Raw genomic sequence first — 27792 nt, 5'->3', positions numbered from 1 at the left:
TAAACTGCCCCGTCCATTCCGTGGAAAAGCGATATGTTCGGAATATGCTAAACATGTGTGCTTACAACTTGCAACCGTAAAGATTTCTAGATTCTATCGATGATAAGACTGAACGGCAGCCCGCCTAGGGGGAAATAAATAAGTCATGTTAACACATACCGCCGATGAAAAGGACATCATGTCACTTGGATTGGAGCGCACTCGATTGGCAGTTTAATGGGCACTTCAGCATAACTACAAATCTATATAAATGGTGTCTGATCAACACAAATCGCCGGCAGTGTTGAGTGAACCGTGACCAGCCAAAGATTAATGCTATTAAAATGGCAACACCGTTGATCTGCCGGGTGTGCGGTGATCGAAGTTCCGGGAAACACTACGGGTCCGTCTGTTGTGATGGGTGTTCTTGCTTTTTCAAGCGCAGTATTCGAAAGAGAGCATTGTATTCGTGCATCTGTGAGTATAAGGACTACCTAGTAACATTTCAAGAAAACCTATTGAAGTAATCATCCGTACTACTGCCGCGGCAGCTGGCCAAGGAGGATGCTCGGTGGATAAGGCCCGCCGGAACTGGTGTCCATTCTGTAGGCTTCAAAAATGTTTTCTAGTCGGAATGAATGCTACCGCAGTGCAGGATGAGCGAGGACCGCGGAAGAACCGAAAATTACACCCAAGGATGTTTTTCAGAAAATCTGCAACAGTAAATCTAACTGCCGGAATCAGAACTGCAGGTATTTTATTCGGTGTTGTGCTATCCTTAAAATAGAAACAATTATATATTGCTAGATTGCTAAATTGTATCAAATCCTATTAGTACCGTTTTTAAAGTATTAAAAAATATTACTAATAAATAATTTATTAACCATAAAAAAACTTTAGTAAAATAAAATTTAAAACTACATCTGAATGTAAAACCACATCTGAATCGAATCCACGTTTTATTTTTCAATATTCTCTCACTATTTTTTGTGCTAACGTTTTGTCATTTTTTCATTTCTTGTATGAATTTCCGGTACACCTGTACTGCATTACAAAATTGTCAAGAGAATCCCATTTCGAATGGTTTAAGCCCCAGGGTCAACACCCAAAACGCAATCATTAACACTTCTCTGTTGCGTCCTAAAACAAACCACTCACTTTCTGTTTGCTTTGCATCCCATCGCATTCAATCCCTGCAGATTCGAACCTTCCTTCGCAAATCCTCGCTCAGGTACTGATGGCCTGCATCCGCCAGGCCCGGGTAAACGAAAGCTTCGCTCGCTTTAGCCGCGAGCAGCAGAATCAAATCCTTCGTCACGTCTGGTTCGAGTGCTTCATTCTACGCGTCGCCAACTGGTCCATCGATATTTCCTCCATCGTGGAAAGGTGGGTATCCGGCCCGGTTTTTGCTGCATGCCACTCTGCCACTGCAGTTCGGGCTGCACCGGTTTCTAATGCAGCGAAGTGTTTACCTTTCCTTTCGCAGGTGTGCCGACGAATCACTGCGGGAAATCGTCCGGCGAACGAAAGCGCTACAGGTGGATTTAATCGAAATTTCACTGCTCGAGACGATGATACTTTGTCGAAAAGGTAAGCCGCTAGAGTAGATGGTAAAGCATTTCCCATTTTCCCTCAACCACTTCGCCCGATTATTATCTGAAGAGGCTCGCATCTTATTATTCTCGGGGTTATTTATTTGACGGTAATTTATTTTTCATTTCCTTCCCTCGTGAGAAATTTAAGGACGAGGAACAATAAAATTAAATTTGGGAAAGATTAAGTGCTTTGGAAAATCTGCTTTGAGAAACGAGTTTTGCACGTTTTGCAGAGATTTTTATTCAAACGAATATGTGCCAACGAAAAACATTTGAGTTTAGCCTTATTTAAAACACCATAAAAAGTTATTTCAGGTTACAATCTTTACCCCCAGTTTGTTGCTCATATCAATATTTGAATTTTGAATTTCCTGTTTCCTTAGCATAGCAAATTAGGTTCCGAAGACGTGTCCATTTCTATCTCAAATAACAAGTAAGGTGGTATAACAAAGGTTGCTTTCAGTTTTTCCACATTTTTCGCTCGAGAAGCATTGTACCAAGAAAAAACTTCTTAACTGTAGAACGATGCAATCGATTCAACCTATAAACCAAGAAGAAAATTCCTTTAATTATTAAAACCATACTAAACTTCCGGACCAACGGTCCAACTCAAACAGAGACCCAAACGGAAAATCAAATAATCGCATATTTTTCCTCAATCAAGTTGCCATTACCACTAGCCTTTATCTTTAATCCCAAGATCAAACTCTTTCCCACTCCTTTTCCAGAATTCGCGCTGGGTGTGAAAGAAACTCAACAACTGGAGAGCACATCCGAAACGGCACTGCTAGCTCTGGGCCATTACAGTATGCAACAGATGAATGTTGCGGTTCCCCCCGTGCCACCTGGTCTGCTGTTTGGTTTTCAAACCAGCCTCGGACCACCGGCACCATCGCCGTCCAACAACAGCAGCCGCAGCAACAGCAGCAGCAACAACAACAACTGCAAAAATAACAACACCACCAACAATAACGGTTCCTGTGATGGGGATGCTGTCGGTGCGTTTGTGTCGTCCTTTCTACCCTTCTCCTGCTACCGGTTCGGGAAGCTGCTGCTGAGCTTGCGGGGTTTATCGATGCACAGCTACGAAGCATCGGTACGTGCCATGTTCCGAGAGGTTGCCGGTGATGGCCTAATGGAGAACTTTGTAACCAAATTATAGAGTAGGAAAGGTTAATGGATATGACGGAGGAGTAAATTCCGTCCGGGTAGTCCGGGATGGCAGCAATAAATGGATTGCCGATGTGGGTGGCTGGGCGTCGGTGATAACGTGAGCGTCGAAACCAGCATCCCGGTGAAAACGAGTAATAACCGGGTCACATAGCGGAGAGCAAAAATAACATTTTAATACTGCGTACATAAGTGGGACATATCGTAAAATTAAATGTATTAAGGTTGTTGCGAGTAAAACCTGTGACTAAGTTTAGAAATAAAATATTGACTATAAATCGTATGCAAACTTTTATTTCAAGGACCTAACTTTAATCACAACCCGTTTCATAACAGGATAATTTAATTTATTGTCATCTGTGTACACTTTACCCTCAACTTAATTGATCAAGTGAACACTCCATATATTTTGATCAACGGTGACCCACTCAGTTTGTAATTCCATGATTAAAAGTTCTCCGGTTTGGTTAAAACATTGCGAACTTGTTCCTTTTCTGAAATTTAAAGCAAGCAATCATTTTGCGGTCTATTAAGAGGCAACTTGAATTCACTAGTTATGATGAAGCTATATTTATTCGATACAAGGTTTCCATGCCACTTTGTTGCCAACATTTACTGACGGTATGAGTGTATTTTGGTATTCATACAGAGTCTTCAATTTTTTTACTTATAGTCTCGAGGATAAATGAAGAGTTTACGGTAGGTATTTTGAGCCTATTCAGCTTTTTACGAGCCATAATGGCGGACGTGTACGTAATATTTGACAGCATTTTTGACATGTGCCTAATACATCGCACGTTTTCTTTCCGTACATTCCTTTAGTTTACCGTGAACGTTACCGTACCGCGAACGCTCGAAAAGAAAACGTGCGATGTATCAGGGAAATGTCAAAAATGCTGTTCAAATATTATGAACACGTCCGCCATTATGGCCCGTAAAAAGCTGGATAGATCCCTCGTTCTACATATCCGACAAACTATTTCCGGTAGACAATCAAGACTCAAAATGAAACTAAACATATCCTTTATACTCTAACAGCAGGCCATAAGGGTGTAAGCTGGTTAGTCCATTGATGGTTGATCAGCACGAAGAGCGCACGGCTGTAGGCAGCATGTGGTATACTCTCCATAACTCATCCTCACCATGTACCGTCGGTGGTTTTCGTTGACGATACTTCTAGTAGTTCAAATAGCTTCTTGAGTTTCGTGGTCCCAAGCAGTTTAGCAAGCAGATCAACGGTCACCTCTTCGGCGTGACAAATACTACAGTCGCACAGCCCCCTTGTCAACCAGTTCTCTTGTCTGGTCTCTCCGAGTGCGACGTATTAGGATTCCACTGAGCTGAGCGTGACATAGTGCTGGAGCCTGCTAACCCAGGAAATAGCACCTCCTGCATAGAGAAGGGCAAACCGGTTATAGACCGACGAGTACTGCTGTAACCAATTCAGTTGGCATCCGAGAATCCGAGAAGTCCTTGAGTATCGTTCTAGTACAACAGCTTAGCACCTTTCGTTGGCTTGAAATAACCAAATACTCTCAAGGGCTCTCTTCGCAGCCACCCAATCGTTCTCGATAGGAGTGCATACCTACCGACCGAGGAAAGATGGACTCACAGCGATATTCGAACGAACAGAAACGGCGTCGTAAACATGGCACCTACGAGACTCCGGTAGGCCTGTTATCCGGTAGAATTGGAATGGGAATCGACAAACCGATATCCAAGAACCTTGGTAAATTAGTTATTCCCTAATATTTTAGTTTGTTGGTTGACTATCATACGCGATCAATCAAAGTCAGCTGAGATTTATTAAAATGCCATTTTTCATTAAAGAATTCCTAGCAGCCAAATTTCCTACATTTTTTCGTGCGACGAAGAAGAAAATGTCGACTAATCGGTACAATTTCCATCATTCATAAAATGAAAATAACTCACGCAACGCATTGTCGTTATTTTGCAGCCGGAAAAACTTGCCAGACCTGCAGAAATTTTGCAGAATAACATTTGTCATGCCGTCCTACACAAATACATGCGCGTTAGCTTCGTAAACATTATTGTGATTTTTAGCTCGGACGATGAAAAATTTTGATGGACGGATTTTAAAACGGTACGACGAATTTAAGATATAAAACGTAAGCCGTAGGGCCTAAGAGCGTGACATAGTGCTGGAGCCTGCTAACCCAGGAAATAGCTCCTCCTGCATAGAAAATAGCAAACCGGTTATAGGCCTACGAGTACTGCTGTAGCCAGTTCAGTGGGCATCCAAGAATCCGAGAAGTCCTTGAGTATCGTTCATGTACAGCAGCTTAGCCCCTTTCGTTGGCTTGAAATAACCAAATACTCTCAAGTACTCTCTTCGCAACCACCCAATCGTTCTCGGTATGCATACCTTTCGACCGAAGAAAGATGGACTTACAGCGATGTCCGAACGAACAGAAACGGCGTCGTAAACATAGCACCTACGAGGCTCCGGAAGGCATGTTGTCCGGTAGAATTGGAATGGGAATTCACAAACCGGTATCCAAGAACCTTGGTAAATTAGTTATTCCCTAATATTTTAGTTTGTTGACTATCATACGCGATCAATCAAAGTCAGCAGAGATTTATTGAAATGCCATTTTTCATTAAAGAATTCCTAGCAGCCAAATTTCCTACGTTTTTTCGTGCGACGAAGAAGAAAATGTCGATTAATCGGTTTAATTTCCGTCATTCATAAAATTAAAATAACTCACGCAACGCATTGTCGTTATTCTGCAGCCGGAAAAACTTGCCAGACCTGCAGAAATTTTGCAGAATAATATTTGTCATGCCGTCCTACACAAATACATTGCCGCTAGCTTCATAAACTTTATTGCGATTTTTAGTTCGGACGATGAAAAATTTTGATGTACGGATTTGAAAACGGTACGACGAATTTAAGATATAAAGTCAGTTGCGTAATTTCAATCAAACACACTCACCATTTGTTCTATTTGTTTATATTTGTCACCTATTTGCTCATAAATGCTACCAAAACAAAGTAGGTAAATAATTTCTGGTAGAGAGCATGGTAGCGCTTCGGATATTGGAACTGCGGTGGTGATAGATGGAGATACTTTTGAAGTGGTCGACGAATTTGTTTACCTTGGCAAGTGACGCGTGACAATGATGTGACTCAGTAAAAAGTAAAAGTAAAAAGGCGAATAACGGCTGCCAACAGTGCCTTCTACGGATAACGTAGCCAGCTGAGGTCCCTTAGCCTGCAACTCCGCATAAAACTCGAGCTCTAGAGGCGCTAACTCTCCCGGTGGTACTCTACGGTCACGAAGCGTGGACGTTGAAAGAGAGCGACCGACGAGTTCTTGGCGTTTTTGAGCGTACGATCCTGCGATCAATTCTTGGTGGCATGTAAGACGAACCAGTGTGGCGCAGGCGCATGAATTATGCAATCTACCAAATACACATCGATGCGGATATTGTGAAGCGACTAAAACACGGCAGACTACACAGGGCTGGCCGCGTAGCAAGGATGCCGGGTGAAAGACCAGCGAAAACAATATTTATCAAAGAGGCCGACGACTTTGAGGCAGAACCTGTACCCGTTAAATGAGTACTGTTCACGTGAATGCTAGAGCAGCGTGTGTTAGGGGTGACTGGAGCGCGGTAGCGCAAGACCGAGAAGCATGAGAAGGCTCCTGAATGCGGCACGGATTCGATAAGCGGATTGTCGCCGAAAAACTAAACAGGTCGAAAAGCGGTAAAATAATACTGCTCGCTTGATTATTTAGAAACTTTGATGAATTTTCTTTAAAAATTTAAGAGATTCGACAACACCTAGCTTCCAGCCCACGCCAGAGAAGGTTAATGTTTTCATGTGATGCTGATTGTTTAAAATACCTTTTTGTTTGTCCTTAGATTATCTTACAGTGACTACATAAAATTTTAAAGACTTAAAATTTCTTAATTTAAATTTCCTTTAATTTATTTTCTATGTTTGCTATAAATAGCTCACATGAGAGAGGGAGTTTCTCATTGGGGCTCCCGCTATTTGTTTATAAGAATTGCCTGGAAATTCTGTTTTTTCTTATCTTCTCAGGTATTCTACTAAAACACTCAAATAAATAATGGTTAATAATTCGGTTACCAACTGTCAAAGTATGTATATCCATAGTTTGTAGTCTTAGTAAACTATTTGAAAAAACCCGATTTAATCCACCTAGTGGTGAAAGGAACCTTTGTTATACGGTCTTACTTGGTATTTGAGATAGAAATCGACACGTTTTCGGAACATAATTCATCTATTGGTTAACGTTGCGTAATGCGTTGGTTTACATAAAATTTTTGAAAATTGAATAAGTTTACAAATTTTGAACAAAATAGGAATACTTTTAAATTTTGATAGATCCTTTTTTCATGTAATTGCTGAGTAAGGATAAGTAAGTTGTTATTAATTTGAGTAAGTGCAAATAAAAGTAAGTTGTAAGAGGAAATCTTATTCTTTAACATATACATTGCCTAGTAAAGGTCTAGTTTATAGGTTTTTGAACTAATGCCATTCTATTTGATTCACATCAATAGAGTTTTCTTGAATAATTTTAATCAATTTTTATTAACCTTCGGTTACTCACGCTGTTGTATTTTGTACACGTGTAGGTTTTTCAAGGCCATATGGTTATAAAGTTACAAATCGTTATTTAACTAACGAATATTCTTCAATAAACTTATTCTGAGCGAAATGTCATAATTATTCAATGCATTAATAATTTAAATTGTTTGAAAAATAGATCAGCATAAACCGCCATCGCAGAAACGAAACAATCAGCATGCGAGGTGTACCGCAATTGACCCCAAGTGGAATTTTTTCTCGTTTCTTCATATGGAAAAATGGTATCTGTATGCAGCAAAACTAGCCAATGTAAAATGTTTAAAATGTATCCGTCTACTGGTAGTCGAGTAATTCGTAGTCAAAATTAAGGTATTTTTTATAATCAAAGTTCTACAGTTCCTAAACAAGCAAACATAGAGGTATACTATATTCAGCAAAGTTGTGTATTTTTATCATTTGTACAATTTTGTAATACAAGAAAAAGTCATACAACAATTACAAAAAGAGCAAAAATATAAAAACTGAGTTTACAAATTAATATACAATAAATAAGATTTTTCTATCTGAGCTGTAGAGATGGAAGGTTACTGTCTCTAGCAAAATTTCTTGTAATAATATGGTCTATAACTTTGCAGAGCACATCAATGTGTTATATTGACACTGAAGAAAAATAATTTTTTTTATTTCACTTTTAAAGGGATTAGTCAAAATTTAGATTCCACCAGACGATAGAGCTTTTAATTTCAAGAAACTATTCTAAAGGTTTGATAAACCTAAAGCCAATTTTTTCCAGTCAAACCTCTAGTGCGCACGTTTTCTTTGGTTTTGGGCTATTGTGCGCGCGAGTAACTGTGTTGCAAAAGTTGGCGCGAGTGTTCGAGGGTTAATATCTTTTGACCGGTTCAACCAATTCTTATGAAATTTTGCATATATATTCGTAGTGTCAAAACCTCTCGTTTGATATTAAAATAATTGAAATTAGGTAAATTATCTTGGTTAAAATCATTATAAATTATTGTTAATTTTGGTGTGGTGTATACGGTTGCTCATAACTTTCAAATTAAACGTCCAATCAAAAAACCATTCAATAGTGATCTATTAGCATATATTATCTTTCAAATGAGACTAAAAGCGCATAAATCGGTCTGGCCATCTCTAAGAAACAGGCGATAATTATTACCTTGTCAAAACAGGTTTTTTAAGCATAACTTTTAAACTACTTGTTTGTTTTCAATTAAAAATTTCTGAATAATTTAGCTTTAATAAGGGCTTTCATTTGATACTAAGATCGTTGAAATCGGTCATGTAGTTCTAGAGAAACCCGTGTCACGTATTTTTCACATTTTTGTTTATAACTTTTAAACGAAACGTCGTGTCACGAAGCAACTCAATAGTGATCTACTAGACAATAATACCTTTCAAACAAAAGTAATAGCGAACGATTCGGTTCAGCCATCTCTGAGAAACAGGCGATAGAAAAAATCATTACATACACACACACACACACACACACACACACACACACACACACACACACACACACACACACACACACACACACACACACACACACACACACACACACACACACACACACACACACACACACACACACACACACACACACACACAGTCATTGCTCAAATCGTCGAACCCTATCGATTGGTATATGTGACTTGGCCCTCCGGGCCGCAGATCAATTTCGTGTTTTTCGACCAATTTTTAAACCTTTGTTATAGTATAACAAAGGTAAAACTGATCAACAGCACTTTGTACAGAGCAATGGTACCGATCTTTTCTAGCAGTCAGCACGGCTTCTACAACATAGAATATAATGTGCTATGTGGGGTCAGTTCCGGCGTAGTGGTTAGCATTCACGCCTCTCACGCCGAGGACCCGGGTTTAAATTCCAACCCCGCAGAAGTCACGAATGACCCAAGCTGGTTAAAGTGACTATAATCTAACAAAAAAAAAAGTGCTATGTCACAGCGATGTCGCAGAAGACTCGATCGCAGGCAAGTGGACTCGATTGATACTATACTACACAACATCGTCATCGACAAAATAATTCACTTGACATCCATCAGGCTCATACTAGTCAGAGTCTTCGTTAAAGTGAATTCCGTGCACTCCAAAATATTTCGTATATTGTCTGGTGACCCCAAGGTAATGTGGTTGGCCCTCTCATCTTTATTATCTATATTAACAATTGGCTGGAACTGCTTTCATCAACGAAACTTTTTTTTGTAGACGATTTAAAAAAAATTCGTGTGATTGCTACTCCTGCCGACTTTAAGCGCATTACAAGCAGATCGATCTATTACTAATTTGGTGTGGTGATAACGGTATGCGTTACAGTCGCTGCAATACTGTTTCTCCATCAGTATAAAATGGGACCGGATTGACTGGATCCGCGATCATAGGTGTTACAATCGACTCGAAGCAAAATTAACGAAGTGCTTGGTTTTGTGCAGCGTCATGGTTCTGAGTTCATCAACTTCCAAAATAAAAACCAGCGTCAGCTGCCATGTCAGCAATAAATCTCCTAAGTTATCTAGACCATCGTCAGTTTATTAACATGGAGACACTCTAAGGCAGGCGAATCAAACAGCAGCGTTTATTTATCATAGACGTTGAATGCTCCGTGCTCCTGGATCTCCTCGGCGGCGGTGATGTGAGCGTCTTAAAAGAATCTTAAATGTGAATAAACGAGACTTTCCTCATTTCAATTTGCTTGCTGAAGTCGGCACTAAAAGGGTTGAAACTGCTTATACATGATAATTAATTAATACGTAGTTCTAATGTGATGATCTCTACTGTAAAATGATGTTATTAGAGAAATAAGTATTCAGTTAAAATCATACTTTTGATTACCACAGTTTTCATAACATTTACCGATAGTAGAGAACAAAAAAAAAATTAGCACCGGGCTATACGTTTCTTTTTGAACTATTTTATAACAACAAACAAAAAAAAATATTTGCTAATATTTTTTTAAGAAAAAGCCTATATTGTGAATATAACTCTCTTTTTTACATTACTGTAATTACCAGAAGTGGAATATAATACATTACACAGTCGACAGCGAAATAAATAAAACCAAGTCACGAAGAAATTATTCACACACAAGTGAAAAGCCGCTTTACAAGCGATGCGCGGGATAAAAAACCTACGAAAGTTTTCAACTTACAGTCTAAAATTGCTCTAAGGTTTTGAAAATGTTACACAAAGCTGCTACTAGCGTGATCCAAATATACACTTCTCGACGTCTGCTGCTGCGACTGCTTCTGGGTGTGCTGCTCCTGCTGCTGGGGCTGCCCAGACAATCGTCTCTCCTTATTACTGTTGTGATTATTAGTGCTGCCACTAACACCCTTTTGACTACCACCATGTCCTCCACTGTTTCCGCTGGATGCGGCGGAGGGAAGATTGCAGAGGCTGGTGCTAATATGATTACTGCCACTACTACTGCTACCTAGGGACGAAGCCGTCGTGTGGCCCCAATTGGACGGCTTGATGGGAAGAATCTTCGGCTTTGGCGGCAACGGCGGCGGACCTTTCTGATGGTCTCCGTCGCTGCTGCTGCTACTGCTACTTCCACTGGAACTGCTGCCACTGCTACTGCTGCCACTCTCGCTGGTGGTGCTTGCCGAGAAATTATGATGGTGATGATGATAGTGATGGTGATGGTGGTGACCACTCGAGCCGCCGTGCGTTGCCGCCGGGTGATGGTGGTGATGATGGTGATGGCGATGATGGCTGCTGCCATCGTTGCAGCAATCTTTGCCCGAATGCGTTCCTGAGATGACCGTCGAATCGTGCCCCAACTCGCCATGGTTGGACAGAGACGGCAGATGAAAGTTAGTTGCCTGGTGGATCGTGTGCGACGACGGTGATAGATTGGGTGAAGCTGCGCCTTGCGTAAAAACCAGTGCATTATCTGGAAAGAAATTTGAAAAACAGTCAAAACATGGCAACATACAAAATTGTAACACATAGGTAGAAACACACGCAAAGTGCTACGAGGGAACATAATTTGATTTAAGGGTCCAAACCAAACCTTGCAGTACCAACAGTAAATAATAAGGAAGGAAACTACATCTAGTGAAAAGTGCTCCCGCAGGCCTATTTGGACGTGAACCCTGCAGTTGCAAGGCTACAGTGGCTAGAAACTCATGGTAAATATAACTCGTTGTATATATCAGATTAAATTAATCATTTGTTTTTTCATTCTCAAGTATTAGTCATGACAATCGATCACTTAGTGAGATGTCTGCAGCTCAACTGTGTAACACAAAAATACTGGACAGGGTTGTGTCCATGAAAAAATATGTTTAACTGAAAACTCATGTGGACGTAATTTGACGAGCCACAATAATACAGCCTTTTGATTGACCGTGATAGTAATACCTGATCAATAAAAGCAATACCTAGTAGAGAATAACAAGATAATCTATACCTATAAAGAAGGATTTCTGTCCGTCTGTCTGTCTGTCTGTCTGTCTGTCCTGTGTTCCTTATAGAATCAAAAACTACTGAACCAATCGGCGTGAAAATTTGCATGTAGAGGTTTTTAGGGCCAGGAAAGGTTTTAGTGGTGGTTAGAGACCTCTCCCCCCACTAAGAGGGGGGGCTCCCATACAAATGAAACACAAATTTCTGCATAACTCGAGAACTAATCAAGCAAATAGAACCAAATTTGGCATGTGGGTGTTTTCGGTGACAAGAATTTATTCTAGGGTAATTTGAGACCCCTCCCCTCTTTATAAGGGGAATTATAACTCCTCTCCCCTTTAAGAGGGGGGGTTTCCATACAAATTTCCTCATAACTCGAGAACTAATCAAGCAAATGGAACCAAATTTGGCATGTGAAGGTTTTCGAGGGCAAGAAAATTTTCTATGTTGAATTAGGACCCCTCCTCACTTTAAGAGGGGGGGCTCCTGTACAAATGAAATACCAATTTCCTCATAACTCGAGAACTAATCAAGCAAATGGAACCAAATTTGGCATGTGTGTGTGTTTTTGAAGACAAAATTTTTTTCTATGATGAATTGGGACCCCTCCCCACTTTAAGAGGGGGGGGGGGGCTCCTATACAAACGAAATACAAATTTCCTTATAACTCGAGAGCTAATCCAGCAAATGGAACCAAATTTGGCATGTAGGTGTTTTTGGAGGCAAGAATGTTTTCTATGATGAATAAGAACCTCTCCCCACTTTAGGAGGGGGGGCTCCTATACAAATGAAATACAAATTTCCTCATAACTCGAGAACTAATCAAGCAAATAGAACCAAATTTGGCATGTGGGTGTTTTCGGTGACAAGAATTTATTCTATGGTAAATTGAGACCCCTCCCTCTTTATAAGAGGAATTGTAACTCCTCTCCCCTTTAAGAGGGGGGGCTTCCATACAAATTTCCTCATAACTCGAGAACTAATCAAGCAAATGGAACCAACTTTGGCATGTGAAGGTTTTCGAGGGCAAGAAAATTTTCTACGGTGAATTAGGACCTCTCCCCACTCTAAGAGGGGGGGCTCCTGTACAAATGAAATACAAATTTCCTCCTAACTCGAGAACTAATCAAGCAAATAGAACAACATTTGGCATGTGGGTTTTTTTTTGGTGACTAGAATTTATTCTATGGTGAATTGAGACCCCTCCCCTCTTTATAAGAGGAATTATAACTCCTCTCCCCTTAAAGAGGGGGGACTTCCATACAAATTTCCTCATAACTCGAGAACTAATCAAGCAAATGCAACCAAATTTGGCATGTGAAGGTTTTCGAGAGCAAGAAAATTTTCTATGGTGAATTAGGACCCCTCCCCACTTTAAGAGGAGGGGCTCCTGTACAAATGAAATACAGATTTCCTCATAACTCGAGAACTAATCAAGCGAATTGAACCAAATTTGGCATGTGTGTGTTTTTGGAGACAATTTTTTTTTCAATGATGAATTGGGACCCCTCCCCACTTTAGGAGGGGGGGTCCTATACAAACGAAATACAAATTTCCTCATAACTCGAGAGCTAATCCAGCAAATGGAACCAAATTTGGCGTGTAGGTGTTTTTGGAGGCAAGAATTTTTTCTGTGATGAATTAGGACCTCTTCCCACATTAGGAGGGGGGGCTCCAATACAAATGAAATACAAATTTCCCCATAACTCGAGAACTAATCAAGCAAATAGAACCAAATTCGGCATGTGGAGGTTTTTGGAGGCAAAAATATTTTCTACGGTGAATTAGGATCCTTCCACACTTCAAGAGGTGGGGCTTCTACACAAATGAAATACAAATTTCCTCATAATTCGAGAACTAATCAAGCAAATGGAACCATATTTGGCATGTGAGTGTTTTTGGAGGCAACCATTTTTCCCATGATGAATTAGGACTTCTTACCTTTTTAGGAGGGGGGTGGGCTCCCATTCAAACGAAATACAAATTTGCTCATAACTTTAGAACTAATCAAGCAAATGGAACCAAATTTGGCATGTGAGAGTTTTAGATGGCAGAATTTTTTTTCTGTGGTGTATTACGACCCCTTTCCCTTTTAAGAGGGTGGGCTCCCATACAAATGAAATACAAATTTCCTTATAATTTGAGTACTAATCAAGCAAATGGAACCAAATTTAGCATGTAGGAGATTTTTGAGTCTTGAATTTATTTTATGATAGTTAGAGACCTCTCACCCCTGTGGTAGGGGGATATGGACTCTCATACAAATAAAACAGAAATTTTTGCGAAACTCAAAAACTAATCCAACTCGAGAAATTCGAGACTCTTCCATAAAACATTAATCAATAACAAGACCACAAAAACTATCTATAGTAACACTAGATCATTCAGGACGAGCCGGTTGCGAGTGTTGCCGGTGACCCGCCGTCGGAAGCGCCGCCCACTGGGGGGCTTGCAAAACTCGAGAAGTGACAAAGATCATCCGAGATTCATGATTTATGTACAACACAGGTTAATTTGTGGCAATACGAAGTTTGTCGGGTCAGCTAGTTTCTAATAAACTTTCCTTTTTTCAAGTACAGTAAATTGCTGTAATTACAAAAAATTAATAAACCAGTCAACTCAACTAACTGGCAAAGTCTTAAAAAGCTAATTCTTAAGCCCACCATTTTTGTCACAGATTTTAAAACTCTACCGTAAGCTTGTAATAACTGAACAATAAGTACTACCAAACAGCAATGCTACAAGATTTGAAGCTAAAATCTAAATACTGTAACGCACACTATCTTTCATACTGGCCACAAAACCACAGTGCTACTGATGATAGTGCGAACCATGAACATATATAATACTACACAGAAATCATTCAGTAAATACCGTTCGTTGTTTCGTTGGAAGACTTGTCCCGGAGGGATCGAATCATTTTACACTCATTATCATTTCAATGACACTTGAAAAACTTCCTGTGATAAATGCGTAAAAATCAGAATCGAAATTGCATCAAATGAAGCACGCTATCCTACCCAACTCACCTGCGTAGCTGTTTTCCGATTGGGATCCATTCCCGTTGTCGTCCAGCGTCAACGGTGACGGGTTGCATCTGATCGAGAGATTGTTTAGATTGCTTTCACTGGATGCAGAATGGACGGGTCCGCAGGGTGAAGTGGGGCTGCCACCGCAACCACCAGCAGTCGCCAGGCTCCTGGAGCTTGCAATTGACAATCGTGGCGCAGGAAGTGGCTTATTAATCTGCTGCAGCGAACCACCTGTTGTGCTTGTGCTGAGTGGAAATTCTAGCGAAGAACTGGTCATATAATCGGATCGTTTTCCCAATTTACGAACAAACTTCGACGATAGAGCACCTCCAGCAGATGTTGCGGTGCCGGAGGCACAATTACCACTACCTCCGCTAGTAAAATTTTCCTTATCCTTCAGAAAATCCGGTAATTCGAAGTTGATTTCGGTACCTCGCTGGTCTTCCAGTCGTGATCGCTGAGCACGCTTCAGTCCTTCCAAAAGTTCTGTCAAATTGGTACCATATAGTAACCGACTTAAGCATGATTTAGAAATGAAACTTACCGTCATTCTGCGATCGTGTCGGAATCTGCAGTTTAACACCTGCCTTTAGCTTTGCAATAATTGGCTTCTTGCTTCCAGCACCATTGTTCACACTGTCCCCGCCATCTTCCGAACCACCGGTAGAGCATTTTTTACTTTTTGCTCCTCGGCCACTTTCTGACGGTGCGTTGGATCCTCGCCGACGAAAGCGATCCCGTCGAGTGGAAGAACTATCGGAAGTGCAATCCTCTGGTATTTTACCGTTAGCGATCTTTCCATTCATCAGTTCGTTGAACACCTTGTTCGTAATCTCATCCAACATGTTCAGTTCTTGCTTGTTATCGTCCTTCAGTTCCTCTTTGCTCTTCATCAGCTGGTTGTTGTTATTGTTATTATTTATACTATTGCTGTAATTGTGAGCTTGTGCGTTATATGCTGTTGGAGTTTGTTTTTTCGCAATATTATTCACAGGAGCAGGCATTACAAAGCTTTGCGGTTGTGACTGAGCCTGCTGGTAATGCAATTGCTGCTGAAAATGATTGATAATCTGCTGATGCTGAGACGTAGCTATTATCGGAAGTGATGGCGCCTGATTAGATTGCGACCGTTCAGAACGGGAAGCGATCGTTCGCGTAAGGTCCTGATGAAATTCATTCTCATTTCCATTGCGAACTTGTAACCACAACCCATCAACACTGGTTACCGGATATGACATGTCGAGATATGCATCCTTCGAGTACACATTCATTTGATCCAACTCGTAGTTGTATTTTAATAAAATTGGCCTCAAGACATCGCCGAGTGGTTTCGTTGCTTTGCTTTTAACCGAAATCATTTTCCTATTGGGTAAACTTAGCTTAAAAACTACTCGCTGATCAATATTCACCTCCTTTCCAGCGAGACTAGACGATGGGCCGTCCAAATCGAGCGGCTTGTGGTTTCCTGCAAGAAACGCTTCGTACGCATTGTACACAATGCCTCGTTTCTCGAGCAATCGCTCAACCAGTTCCTTGATAGTTTCGTTCGAACGAGTCTGAACCACTGTCGTTGCTCCGTTAGACAGTATCACCCGGCAGAGAGTATTGCGGTTATCGTCCAGATCATAGGACTTACCGATTGCGGCGTCGAAACTAAAAGAGATAAGAATCATCAGTTTGTTCATCGTCTTATATCCTAAACTAACTCACCTCGCTAAGGAACTTCTGGAACTATGGATATCACTAGCCGAATTTGTTGAAAGCACTTTTAGCGTATTACTACTACCGCCGGTCCCTCCCCCGTTCGAAAGTGACGACTTTCCGCTCTCCTTCTTCAGCTCCGAATCACCACGATCCTTGGATTTGCACCGCGTCTTGCGGTGCCACGGAAGCAGTGACTTCCGCCTCCGGTCCTCCGCATTACTTAACGATTTCTTCAGCTTGCTCGTTGCCTGTACCACGAAGCTAGTTCTCAGCAGCGGATCGAGCTGTTCGCCCGGATAGGGCAACGGGTGCCCTTTGGCTTCCGCGTCCTGGCACGTTCGGTACATGTCCGATTTGATAAACCGCTGGTAGCTATCGAACTTCATCAGATTGAAAATTTGCTTCTGGGCCGCAGCAAATAGTGTTTGCTCCGCTTGCGGTAGATTTTCCTGAGCAATGTTTCTTGCAATCGAATCTACGTTGACCGGTTCGCTGCAACCGGACTCCAAATGTTTGGCAAAAATAGCCTGTGCTTCCTTAGCCCGCTCGTCACGATCCGCTAACTGCCGATACCGCTCGCAAGCCGTCCAGAAGTAGATGTTTTCCGCCGAAAATTCTTTTTTGAGAAATTCCTAAAAAATAATCAAACAATTAGCGCGTCTTACAATAACGTAAAACTTGCACAAATCTCACCGAAAAAGTATGCAGTCCTGCCGCATCCTCTAGCAACTTCTCGAAAGTAGTACCCCATGACGCTACTCCGGCTGGACCGGTCGTAGATCCACCCGTTCCACCCGCGCTGGTTTGCGTTGAATCCGTCGTCACTGTACTGGCTGCGTCCGCGTACGGATTGTAGCCACTCTTCGTGGAACTGTAGTCATCGTCGATGGACTTTGTGTAGACGTCCGACTCCGATGCCGCCAGCGACGACGGCCTCCGGTGAGCGGACCCGGGAGTGCGTTGGTCGCCCGATCGCGACCGCAACGATGACTGCCCCCAGCGCCGGAAGGGTGATGCATTGTGGTTGATTTGCTTGCCCTGCAATAAAAGAAACGCAAAAACGTGTTAACTAAATTAATAATTTTTATTTTTCAAATATAGTAATACTAAATACTATTAAAATGTATAATAGAAATTAACAAAAAACCGATGGATCGGTTTGAGTGATAAAGGAAATATTTCATGAAATATTTCAAGCTCAGCACGCGAATATTCGCTTCAAAAGTTTTCCGATTAATTCAAGGGGGACATTTTATTTCTAACCATGCGATACTTTTGTTATATCACAAGATAATACCACAGTTTATGTGTTCAAGAATAAGATTTTTAGTAAAGTAGTCCATTGACAGATTTTTAAAAAAATGCCGTAAAACTCTGCAAATGCATTGGAAAGAAGATGTTTAAATTATCAGGTAGAGACAGTCTGTCCCTTAGACTTAAGAGCAGGGTCGAGTCATTAAAGAGATGCGTAGGGGTCCCAGATTACTACCCTGAGGAACAACTGACGTGTTTGCAAAAATAACGGATTAATTTGTATTAATTTGCACAAGTGTCTTTGACCGAAATATGATTTCAGAATCCCGATTTGCAGCCGAGTTTGTCCAAGCGGGATAAGAGAGCAGTGTGAATCAAGGACAGTTTTTGGATCCATATAAATTATATCTACTTCAGCAGATTGGAAACCTTGTTAAGTCCTGCTTAAATAGTTTCAACATTTCCGAAACCTTGCGTTGGTCCTCGGAGTCTTTTTATGAGCCGGGCGGCATGGCATGAGTTAATCAACTCCATTCGAAACAATAGCGTCGTCAACAACGCTAAAACGGTCGACAGTATTCCAATCTACATCTGATAGAAAATTTTGTTCGACGGCAATTCGGCTAAGCGTGGTTTTATAGATCTTCAAACTGAACACGATGATTAAGGATTGATTTTTAAGCGCACGATTTTGAAAAAATCCAATTATTCGTCCTCCTCTAGCCGAGAGCCGAGGTAGTTCATACTGTATCAAGAACTTGTCTACATAGTACTCGGTGCTGCGTTGCTTGTCACCAAATCATCTTGAAAATCGTCAGTCAGCCTTAATCTGGTCGACCCATCTAGCTTGGACCCCTCCATCCATGTTGCTGATGGGGTTTTTGGAGAGAACTGTTGTCGTTCTGCATCCTTGCCACGTGGTCCGTCCACGTAACCTCCCGAATTTCTCCATATGTGCAATAGAAATCTCTCGAAGTAGAATCTCCAGCTCGAGGATCATACGCCAGTGCTACTCTTCGTTTTCTGTATTTAATTCACCAAAAATGGTCCGCAAGCCCTTTAGTTCAAATATGGAAGTAAACCAAGTTACAGTCTCAAGCCTGCAAAGAACTACCGGTCTGGTAGCGTATTGTACTAGGGCGAACTTGGTCAAATACCGAAGAGCAAAGAAACGGTTGATCACGATCCTAAGGAGTAAAAACGCCAAAAGGAGGACAACGATCGTGAAGAATTAGAACAGGTTTTCCCAGCTAATGAAACATGCAAGTTTCTCGCAAGTTTCTCGCGCTTGTTGTTGGTGCGCAGGTATATAATAAAACATGTGTTTGTCGCTAGTCGGCTGATTAAAGACAATACTTTATCGGCAACTTGAACAAAAGGGACAAACAGCAAAAATCTTAAGAAAATGACTAGCTTGCTTTTATTCAAAGTCTGGCGTACAATGTTACTTTGGTAAGTACCAAACATTGCCGCTGCCGACACAGTGTGACATGAATAGGATTGCTTTTGTTGCGTACAACACGTACTGCATACAGCAGTGTGTCTTTTTCGCAGGCGACAACGTGGTTGTCATGAAACATCTGTTTTCTACGATAAAAAGCAACGATATCTTGTTATTGTCCTAACTTCCATGCAATAGTGACAAACATTCAACAAACATTTTGAAGTAGAGACAATATCTTTGTATCTTGGGCGTTCGGGATTTTTGATTCCCTGGTTACTACATTCAGCAAAGATTCTTATGCTTATTTTAATGTGTTCTGCAACTTTTTTAAAGAAAAAAAATCTTGATGTATTTAAAAAAATAAAGTCACCCTTATAAGTGAATTTACGGTCATCCAAATAGTGCAGAAACATTTATTATATATTTTATTCTCTAAAGATACCTTTTAAAAATTACGGGTTTCTTACCCAATTGCTAATATCCGCTCTTTTGCGATTTGGGACCATTGTGCAATGGTAGTCAACTCCTACACTCAAAATAATCCGCACATAACTAATGGAAAATTTCCATATGAAAATCCTTATGATTATTATGTGCCACATATAAACACAGTTCGCCCAGAAGTCCACATGAAAATTATATGCATATGAATAGTATGTGCAAATTTTAAAGGTAAATTTTAAAAACACATAAATGGTAACTGTTTGGCACATAAAGTTCATTTACTCGGCACGTGGAAAAAATCTGTGTGTGAAACACATAGAAACTATAGGAAAAGTTTTCTCAGTGTAGGCTTTGCAGATGACTTTGATATCATTGCCAGGAACTTTGCGATGGCGGAGGTAATCTTCGCCAAACTGAAAGCGGAATCTAGGAGGATTGGGCTAAAAATAAATGCGTCGAAAACCAAATACATAAAAGGAAGAGGCTCAAAGCAAACAAACGCGTGCATTCCACGGACCGTTGATGATGACGTACTAAAAGTGATATATGAGTTCGTGTATGTAGGATCGCTGGGGACTGCGGACAACAACAAAATCGAGCCTACTTTGCCCTTCGCAAAACGCTACGAAGCAAACGTCGTCGTACGAAGGCTGACGATGTACAAAACCTTTATTAGACCTGTGGACCTTTATGGACTTGATAGTGTGACACTACTCACGGAGGACATACGCCCCTTGTTAAAGCGGAAGGTACTGCGGACGATATTTGGCGGAGTACAAACTGAAAGCGGAGAGTGGCGGAGGTGTTTAAATCACGAACTATAGGTACTGCTTGGAGAGATTCCCATCGTACATCTGGCGAAAGTCGGTAGGCTACGGTGGGTCAGACACGTTGTAAGGATGCCAGACGACAGTGCTCAACGTGTAAGATGGCTCGACCAGGTCGAATGTGATTTGCGATATCTGAGATGACTGAGAAATTGGTGACGAATGGTCCAAGATCGAGTTGAATGAAGACGACACTGCTTGAGACAGCACGAGCAACCCCGGCTCTAGGTTGCTGCTGACGACGACGACACAAATCATCCCAATATAGCTTAACTACTAGGTGCCTTTATATCTATAAATATTTCCTACATGACGTTTACAGATTTTACTTTTACTGAATGAGCTTAGCTGAGAGCACTGCTTTTAGCATTAAGCAGCCCACATTTCAAGTCCAACGTCAAAGCTGCGTTCCTGTTACTAAGCAAAAACCTTCCGACATTCAATTTTAAATATTATTCTAATCAAATCCGTGCATCTGACCTGGTTCTCTTGATGGAAAATGAATTATTTGCAAACTACACTTTACTTTATTTAAAAGACTAGCAAAGCAAAGCCTAGGTGCTACATTCCGTAATCGAAACTTGACCTTCTGTTTCTAATACGACAGACCTCGCAGCCAGCTCTTAGAGTACAGAACAATAGCAGGGCTAGTGCTACGATCCTATTGCCTCTAACAGTCTTTAAAAGGCTAAAACGTTCAAAAATGGGGCGAATCAAATTTCGCGTATTTTTAGTAAATGTACATCTGTTTTCTATTCAGTTGTATCCAAATTAAGCTCTCGCATAGTCAAAATCCAAATTAGTTGCGCGCCGACTCGGCAAAATCGTTGAAAGTGGCCAAAACGACCCCGATAAACATTATTAAAATGCAGAACGTCTGCTAACGGCTAGAAAACCAAGATCAGGAAGGACTCTGCAGTATCGAAAATTTCAACCAGGGCAAAGAACCAAGAATCGAACCGGAGTGTTACTATACAAGGTTACAGTAACACCCAATCGAAATGGTAAGTAGAATACCACGGCCAAAGCAAGAGTGCCTAAGTTGTATACGACATTGTTGACCAAGCTTGATTGTGCCATATTGGGAGCAGCCATAGTGGATTTGAAGCAGCTCTTAAATTAAGCGTTTGGAACGGAAAGGAGAAATAATACTAGGTTTGGCAGCCGATTTGCACCTATGGGTTTAAAATAAAATTTTCAAGACAACCTGGCTCTGTCAACCAAGATATTTATGTAGATGAACGATAGAAAATGCTTGTTATCTTTTTGAAGAAACTCAGTTACTCCGTGCTGTTTTGGCCAGAAAAATGGCTCAGGGTTTGCACGCTGCCTACAATGAACAAGTCGTCTCCAAGGACAAAAACCCTCTAAAAATTGTCAACCTCAATAACGTTAATTTTTTAATTAATTTATCAAAGACTTAGGAGAAACGCATAAAGCACGCTTTTACGGAGGTTACCATAAAGTTCCTTCACTGAGAGCTTCATGAAAGCCAACATAGATAGCTAATTTTGTCAAAAAACTTCGAAACTGTGCGCAAACTTATGCTAGTCGTTATGCGATAATTGGCTTACTGTAAGATTCAGGCATCCCTGGATATCAATACTAAATAATTTGCGCTAAGCGAGTGGACTTGAAAGTATCTAAACAGCAATTTCTTGTATGGATCTTTCAAGACAGTCTCTGACCAACAAAAGCTAAATTCGCACAAGAAAGCCTGCTACCTATTCCTTCGGTAAAGCTGATGGATTGAAATGGTTGATTTTCATATCTCGCTATCCAAGTTATTTTATCAAATTACCAAACAGTGACTCAAACCGCACGAGCGATTAGAGTTACAGACAGATTGTACCAATAATTAAAAGCTTACATCATCGAACAGGCACTCGAGAAGCTGCGGCGTCATCGTGGACACCACTAGCGAGTTGTCCTCCGACGAGGTATCCGTGGTGGACGATACGATCGAGGAAGCCGTGGTACTACTGCCAGTTCCGACGATGGCACTAGCACTACCACTTCCGCTGGAACCGGTATATGAACTGGTGCTGGCAGCGCTGTTGTAGATTTCATCTTCCTTGATGAAACCCATCACAAAGCTGAGATGATGATGGTCATGGGGACTGGAAAGAAGCATCGTTGCTGCGGCGGCGGCAGCAGCCGGCGTGCAGCCCGACAGCAACGCTGCCGAAGGTGCCGGAGCAGATAGAAAGTTTCGTTTTCGCTGATGCTGCTGAAGCTGACGCAGAGCACTGCCAAGTCCCCGTAGCGAGCCGCCACCCGCCGACGTAGGGGTCGATGATGACGACGAGTACGAGGATGGGGTCGTTGATGCTGCCGGGGAAGCAGACGATGAATCGGTTGAGTTGTTACTGTTGTTGTTGGTGTTGTTGTTGTTGGTAATCGTTGCTGAACCACTCATTCATTCGCGTTTGCACTAGGGCGGTAATTATTTTCTAAAGCGTGGACCGACAACTAGGTGTTGTATAAAGGTTATTTCATCACTAAAAACCGGCTTATTCTCACTTCATCTTCTACACAATGACTGTTTCACTTCATCGTTTTATTTTATTTTATTCTAATTCTAATTTTTTCATCGATATATTCTCACTAGCAGCTGGCTCCTAATAGTAACTTTTTTCAGTTCAAACAGTTCTCCCCTTATGGAGAACTAGCCCGAAAATCAACTTCTTCGTCGTTATTATCGTTTGCTCGGAGATTTACAAAAATGTTCACTTAGCGCTCGTCCATATTTGGAACTGCGCTTGGGGCTGACGGAAGAGGCAGAGAAACAACCGCAGAAAGTCAGATAAAGGTTAGGATAAAAATATTTCGCGCGTCCGATGCCCTCGCACAAATTTTAATAGAAGCCACTTGATTTAAAGTGTTCGTCAGAGTACGCAGCGCTCGAGTTACCCAATTTATATCACATTTTTAGAGAGAATATGGATATATCCAAATACGGTAGAAGAAAGACCAGAAGTTTACATCAAATTGCTCATTATTAGAAGCTAATACAAATATAAAAGACTTGATTCACAACACGGTAGGTATCGCCGGCCACGCAATCTGTAACTGAAAGGTATTTATACTCAGTGCATGTACGGTAGATAAAATCAAGTTTCTTCATCAAAAAAGGCAACATCTAGGCCAAGCAGCGTGTGCTGCAGTTAGCGGTTGCTGTCCTAAGAGGTAATTGCTTTATATCTAGATCTGGGCCCTAACTAAAGGCATCGGACTGATTGCGTCTTACCGGTTAATAACCATAAAACGATGCTAATCAAGACCTACAAAACGCCCCAACAACAACGAACGATGCTATCGATCCATTGGAACTAACCTTTAACGGTGCTCTTCACTACTCCCTCCATCGGTAGGCACTGATTGCAATTTTTTTGTTGATGTTGTTGTTCATTACTAGTTTCCAAACATGTGTATAACATTCCCGGTACGAGCTTGAGCAAATAACAAGCCTATCATAAAAGTGTTTCCAAAACCATTTTAATTGATGAAATTGTAGAAATGAAGCACCAGCACTTAGGAATCGTAAGTTACGATAATGGATCCAGGTGATGCATCTAACTTGCACCGTAATTATAGTAATTGGATTGCCAACAATTCAATAAAAATCACTATTAAACAGTACCCAGTCCAGATAGCGTCGATAATTAAGATTAATTTGTGGAATTAAAACTGCATGCTTGAAACACTGGCAACACGGCCGTGTTCGTAGATTCAATTGTAACAAAAACCAATGTGAGCTGCAGGGCAAATCAGCCACGGTCGATAAAGTAATTCCTCAATCTGACTGCATGTAAAATCAAACCATGTTCTCAGGTGTTTAACATCTTGCAACTAAACTAATTCCAATCGTTTTGTACGATTTCCTCGTCCGCCATGGTATCACATCAAGTTGCTGCTGGTGGATTTGCTCACGGAAGCAAAACATTCGCGTCAGCTTGGTAATGAAGCAATGGATAGAAAAAAACCAGCACTGCATCTCGTCAATAGGAAGTAGCTCGTTAAAAGAGCTGCGATCCCGGCCCGACTAGCGGGTTGAGTTTTTATTTACGATTTGATTTTTCGCCCGGACAAAACTGATGAAACCAGAAGCGAACTATTAATTTAATCAAGGGTGCACGTCCCGACTGATAAGGAAATTTGATGCAATCGCCGCCAACCGAGCCGAGGTTCCAGCGAGACTAGGCCAACCTTCCACCAGTGAATGATGTCAATCGTTCTAATAAGAGCACTACCGCGAGGTTATCAATGTTTACTGCGTGCAGCGCGACAAGTGAACAGTAATTCAATTCAATAAATTTGAATTAGACTGTAAAATAAAAAAAACTCAATGGTCATTATAAATAATGAATGAATCTTTTATTTGTTGGAAAGGGTTAACTAGGTCACTGAAATCGGTGTGAAATTCACGCCTCGATTGAAATCTGTATACAACAAGGGTGTCAACCTTATTCAGCGTTTGAGCATCACGAGAAAAAACAACAATTTCTCGATTAACCATTTCCCTTTCTATGCACGCATAAGCACTTTCGAAATATGAACCTTTTCCCCTGGCAGCATAGAAATTACGCGAAAACAAAACGAAATCACGCTTTCAGATATGCAGGCAGGTACGTGGCGCAATATTAAAAAGAAAAACCTGAGCGTTTAAAGCATTTCTTGACACTCCATAACACTTTTGTCGGCAGGTATGCATATAAAAATGCATAAAAAGCGAAAATCGCGCTTGGGACAGTACAAACAACGTGTTGCAATTTACGGACACAAATGCATTCCATATCGCAAATAATATTGTTCGGAGTGAGACGGAATAAGAGAGTTCCGTTCAGCTATTAACCCTCTAACAGGCAACATCGTAAAAACGATGTGATCAAGCTAATTGCTATTTTTTCATAAAGATACATTCAAAAGTATAGCTCAAGTTTTGACTTTTATGCAAAAATAATTATCTGGGCGAATGCCTGGTAAGAAATGTCTAATAGTCTACAGTTCGTTTTTCAAGTTCAACAATCTGCCTGGATATTTTTTTAATCAGATATATACCAAGCAATTCCATTTGAAATGACCAAACGGTTCAACTTGACCCTTTTCGATTTGAATGAAACTTTCAACATGTCTTCAGTAGAAGGAAACCATACTTCTCTCACCGATCAGTTCAGTATGATTGAAATTTAAATCGGTTATCTAGTCTGTCAATGTGATAGAAATACGGGGGATGATAGAATTGGGAGAATAAAACAAAATTAGGTATTAGCCTACCTAACGGGTGGCAGTAGTTTAGTAAATAAAACATTCGGGTGCTAACCGAAAGAGCGTGGGTGAGAGCCCCACTACCACTAGCTATCGCACAACCCGATATATTTTGGGTCTATATTGAAACTTGAAGTGAAAAAGAGATACATTCCACGTAAATCAAAGCCGCATGAATTTCAAAATTCGCCTAAAAAGCAGATTTCACTGAAAATATTCGTAAAATGCAAAATTTAAATAAAGCATGTGAATTACTCACGGAAAAATTTTAAGGTCGTTTATGTTGTTATAAATGTCTTGAAAATCTCTTTTTTTAATAAAAGTGGTAAAAATTTATGGAACAATTTACGTTGTAATTTTCCTGAATTCTAGTTTTTGAAATACGAAAACTCTTAAACGTATGGGTGAATGTGAATAATGTCGGTACCACAATATAAAGTAATCTGTTCTGAACACATTTTTGCCTACGGACTGTCTTAGCCGATGAATACAGAGTAAATTCTAAATTTCGATCGATAAAAATTCAAACTGAATCAAACAGAACGAGAGAGCTATTCAGAATCTGCGCAAAAGCGATTGTAGCAATCGTGTCTATTCCAAAACTAGGCCATAACAATGACCGACATGGCTATCAATAAACTAGTCACTACTGTTGTTAACAAGACATTAATCGAACCTCTATTCGTAGAGCGTTTTGCCAACTTCTTATGAATAGATTTTTACAGCAATTCCATGAAAAGAAGACATAAAAATTTCAAAACGCACCGATTTTGCTCAAATTTTGTATACTTAACATAGCATATCAACAATTCCAGTTAGACCCTGTATAGTAAAATTGCGTTTCTAAACGAAACGTTAAACGTTATTTGCTAGAAATACCCATTTCATTACCAGTAAATTCAATACATTATGCGTCTCCATTGTATTCTTGCATGTTTATTTCTTTAAAAAAATGGATCTCAACAGCTAGAAATTATTTAATTCTGAGTTATGCGTTATGCATCAATGCATGTATCTACTTCTCCGCTTTCCACCAACATTTGTATATGAATTTGGCCCCGAATGTGGACTTCAATTTCAATCTGAATTTAGTCCTGAATTCAAACCTGCATTTGAAACTAAATTTGGCCCTGAATTGGGACTTGAATTAGAACGAAAAGTTACCTAAATTAAACTCCGAATTTGGGTCTGGATTTGATCCGGAATTTGGACTTGAAAATGCACCTGAATTTGGATCAGAATGTCGACCTAGGGTTGAACCTGAAGCTGAACTATATTTACACTAGTATTCGAAACTGTATTGCGACCTTAATTTAAACTTGAATTCGAACCCAAATTGAAACATCAATTTGGATTCTAAGTTATATCTCAAATTGGACCTGAAACTGGACTGAATATTGACTTGAGTTTGGACCAGAATGTGAAACTGAGTTTGAACCTGAATTTAGGCTTGAATTTGGACCTGAACTTGGATTCGAATATGAATTTGGATTTGGACTTGAATTTGGATCTGGATTCGAATATGAATTTGGATTTGGACTTGAATTTGGATCTGGATTTGAACCTGAACTTGGGCTTGAATGCAGATTTGGATCAAGACCTGAACTTCAGCCGAAATTTGGAGCGGAACCTAGACTAAATTTGGACTTGAATTTAGCCCTGAATTTCAATCCGAAGTTGAACCTTAGTTTAGATCGGAAACTAAACCTAAATATGAGCTTGTGTCTAAATCTGAATGTGGAGCCCAATTTGGTTCTGAATTTGGATTTGGATTTGAAATTTAAATTTGGGTCTGAATTTGAACCTGAATTTGGACTTCAATTCGAACCTGGGGTGACATTGCGCATCTCGTTTCGAGTGATTTTCGTTCGAGACGCCCATTTGTTTAACGTGGTCGAAACGAACCAAAATCACTCGAAACGAGATGCGCAATGTCACCCCTGGACAGAACTTCGACTTGAGTTTGGACCAGAATTTGAGTCCTTAATTTAGGCTTGAATTTGAACCTTTTGTGTCGAATTTGGATATGAATTTTGGC

General features: G+C 40.6%; 2 protein-coding genes across 3 annotated transcripts in view; one reads left to right on the top strand and one right to left on the bottom strand.

Moving 5' to 3' along the window:
* The first annotated feature begins 323 nt into the window (after nt 1-323).
* On the top strand, nt 324-2736 carry LOC128739645 (nuclear receptor subfamily 2 group F member 5). Its single transcript, XM_053835141.1, has 5 exons — nt 324-456; nt 531-651; nt 1174-1365; nt 1466-1569; nt 2303-2736. Exons 1-5 carry the CDS (start codon nt 324-326, stop codon nt 2734-2736), a joined length of 984 nt encoding a protein of 327 aa, XP_053691116.1.
* Nucleotides 2737-10336: 7600 nt separating this feature from the next.
* LOC128742023 (regulator of G-protein signaling loco) overlaps nt 10337-27792 on the bottom strand; it is a 101130-nt gene continuing 83674 nt past the window's right edge. The window contains exons 2-7 of one of the 2 annotated variants that reach the window (XM_053838201.1): nt 17211-17555; nt 16524-17149; nt 15358-16466; nt 14811-15299; nt 14656-14741; nt 11243-11266 (exon numbers count right to left, since the gene is read on the bottom strand). In XM_053838201.1, coding sequence (XP_053694176.1) covers nt 14698-14741; nt 14811-15299; nt 15358-16466; nt 16524-17149; nt 17211-17555 — 2613 coding nt within the window. In that variant the 3' untranslated portion in view covers nt 11243-11266; nt 14656-14697. Of the gene's footprint in view, nt 11267-14655; nt 14742-14810; nt 15300-15357; nt 16467-16523; nt 17150-17210; nt 17556-27792 lie in introns of both variants that reach the window. The other variant, XM_053838200.1, reaches the window with a different exon arrangement.

Source organism: Sabethes cyaneus, chromosome 3 (assembly GCF_943734655.1).
Source record: "Sabethes cyaneus chromosome 3, idSabCyanKW18_F2, whole genome shotgun sequence".
Taxonomy (NCBI): Eukaryota; Metazoa; Arthropoda; class Insecta; order Diptera; family Culicidae; genus Sabethes; species Sabethes cyaneus.
This window is presented reverse-complemented; position numbering and strand designations above follow the sequence as displayed.

What these genes read in the sequence shown, in the direction of transcription:
- LOC128739645 (XM_053835141.1), top strand. Translation starts at nt 324, where the DNA reads ATGGCAACACCGTTGATCTGCCGGGTGTGCGGTGATCGAAGTTCCGGG. An exon ending in ATTTCCTCCATCGTGGAAAG is followed by an intron (nt 1,366 to 1,465) that starts GTGGGTATCCGG and finishes TTCCTTTCGCAG; the next exon opens with GTGTGCCGACGAATCACTGC. An exon ending in GATGATACTTTGTCGAAAAG is followed by an intron (nt 1,570 to 2,302) that starts GTAAGCCGCTAG and finishes CTCCTTTTCCAG; the next exon opens with AATTCGCGCTGGGTGTGAAA.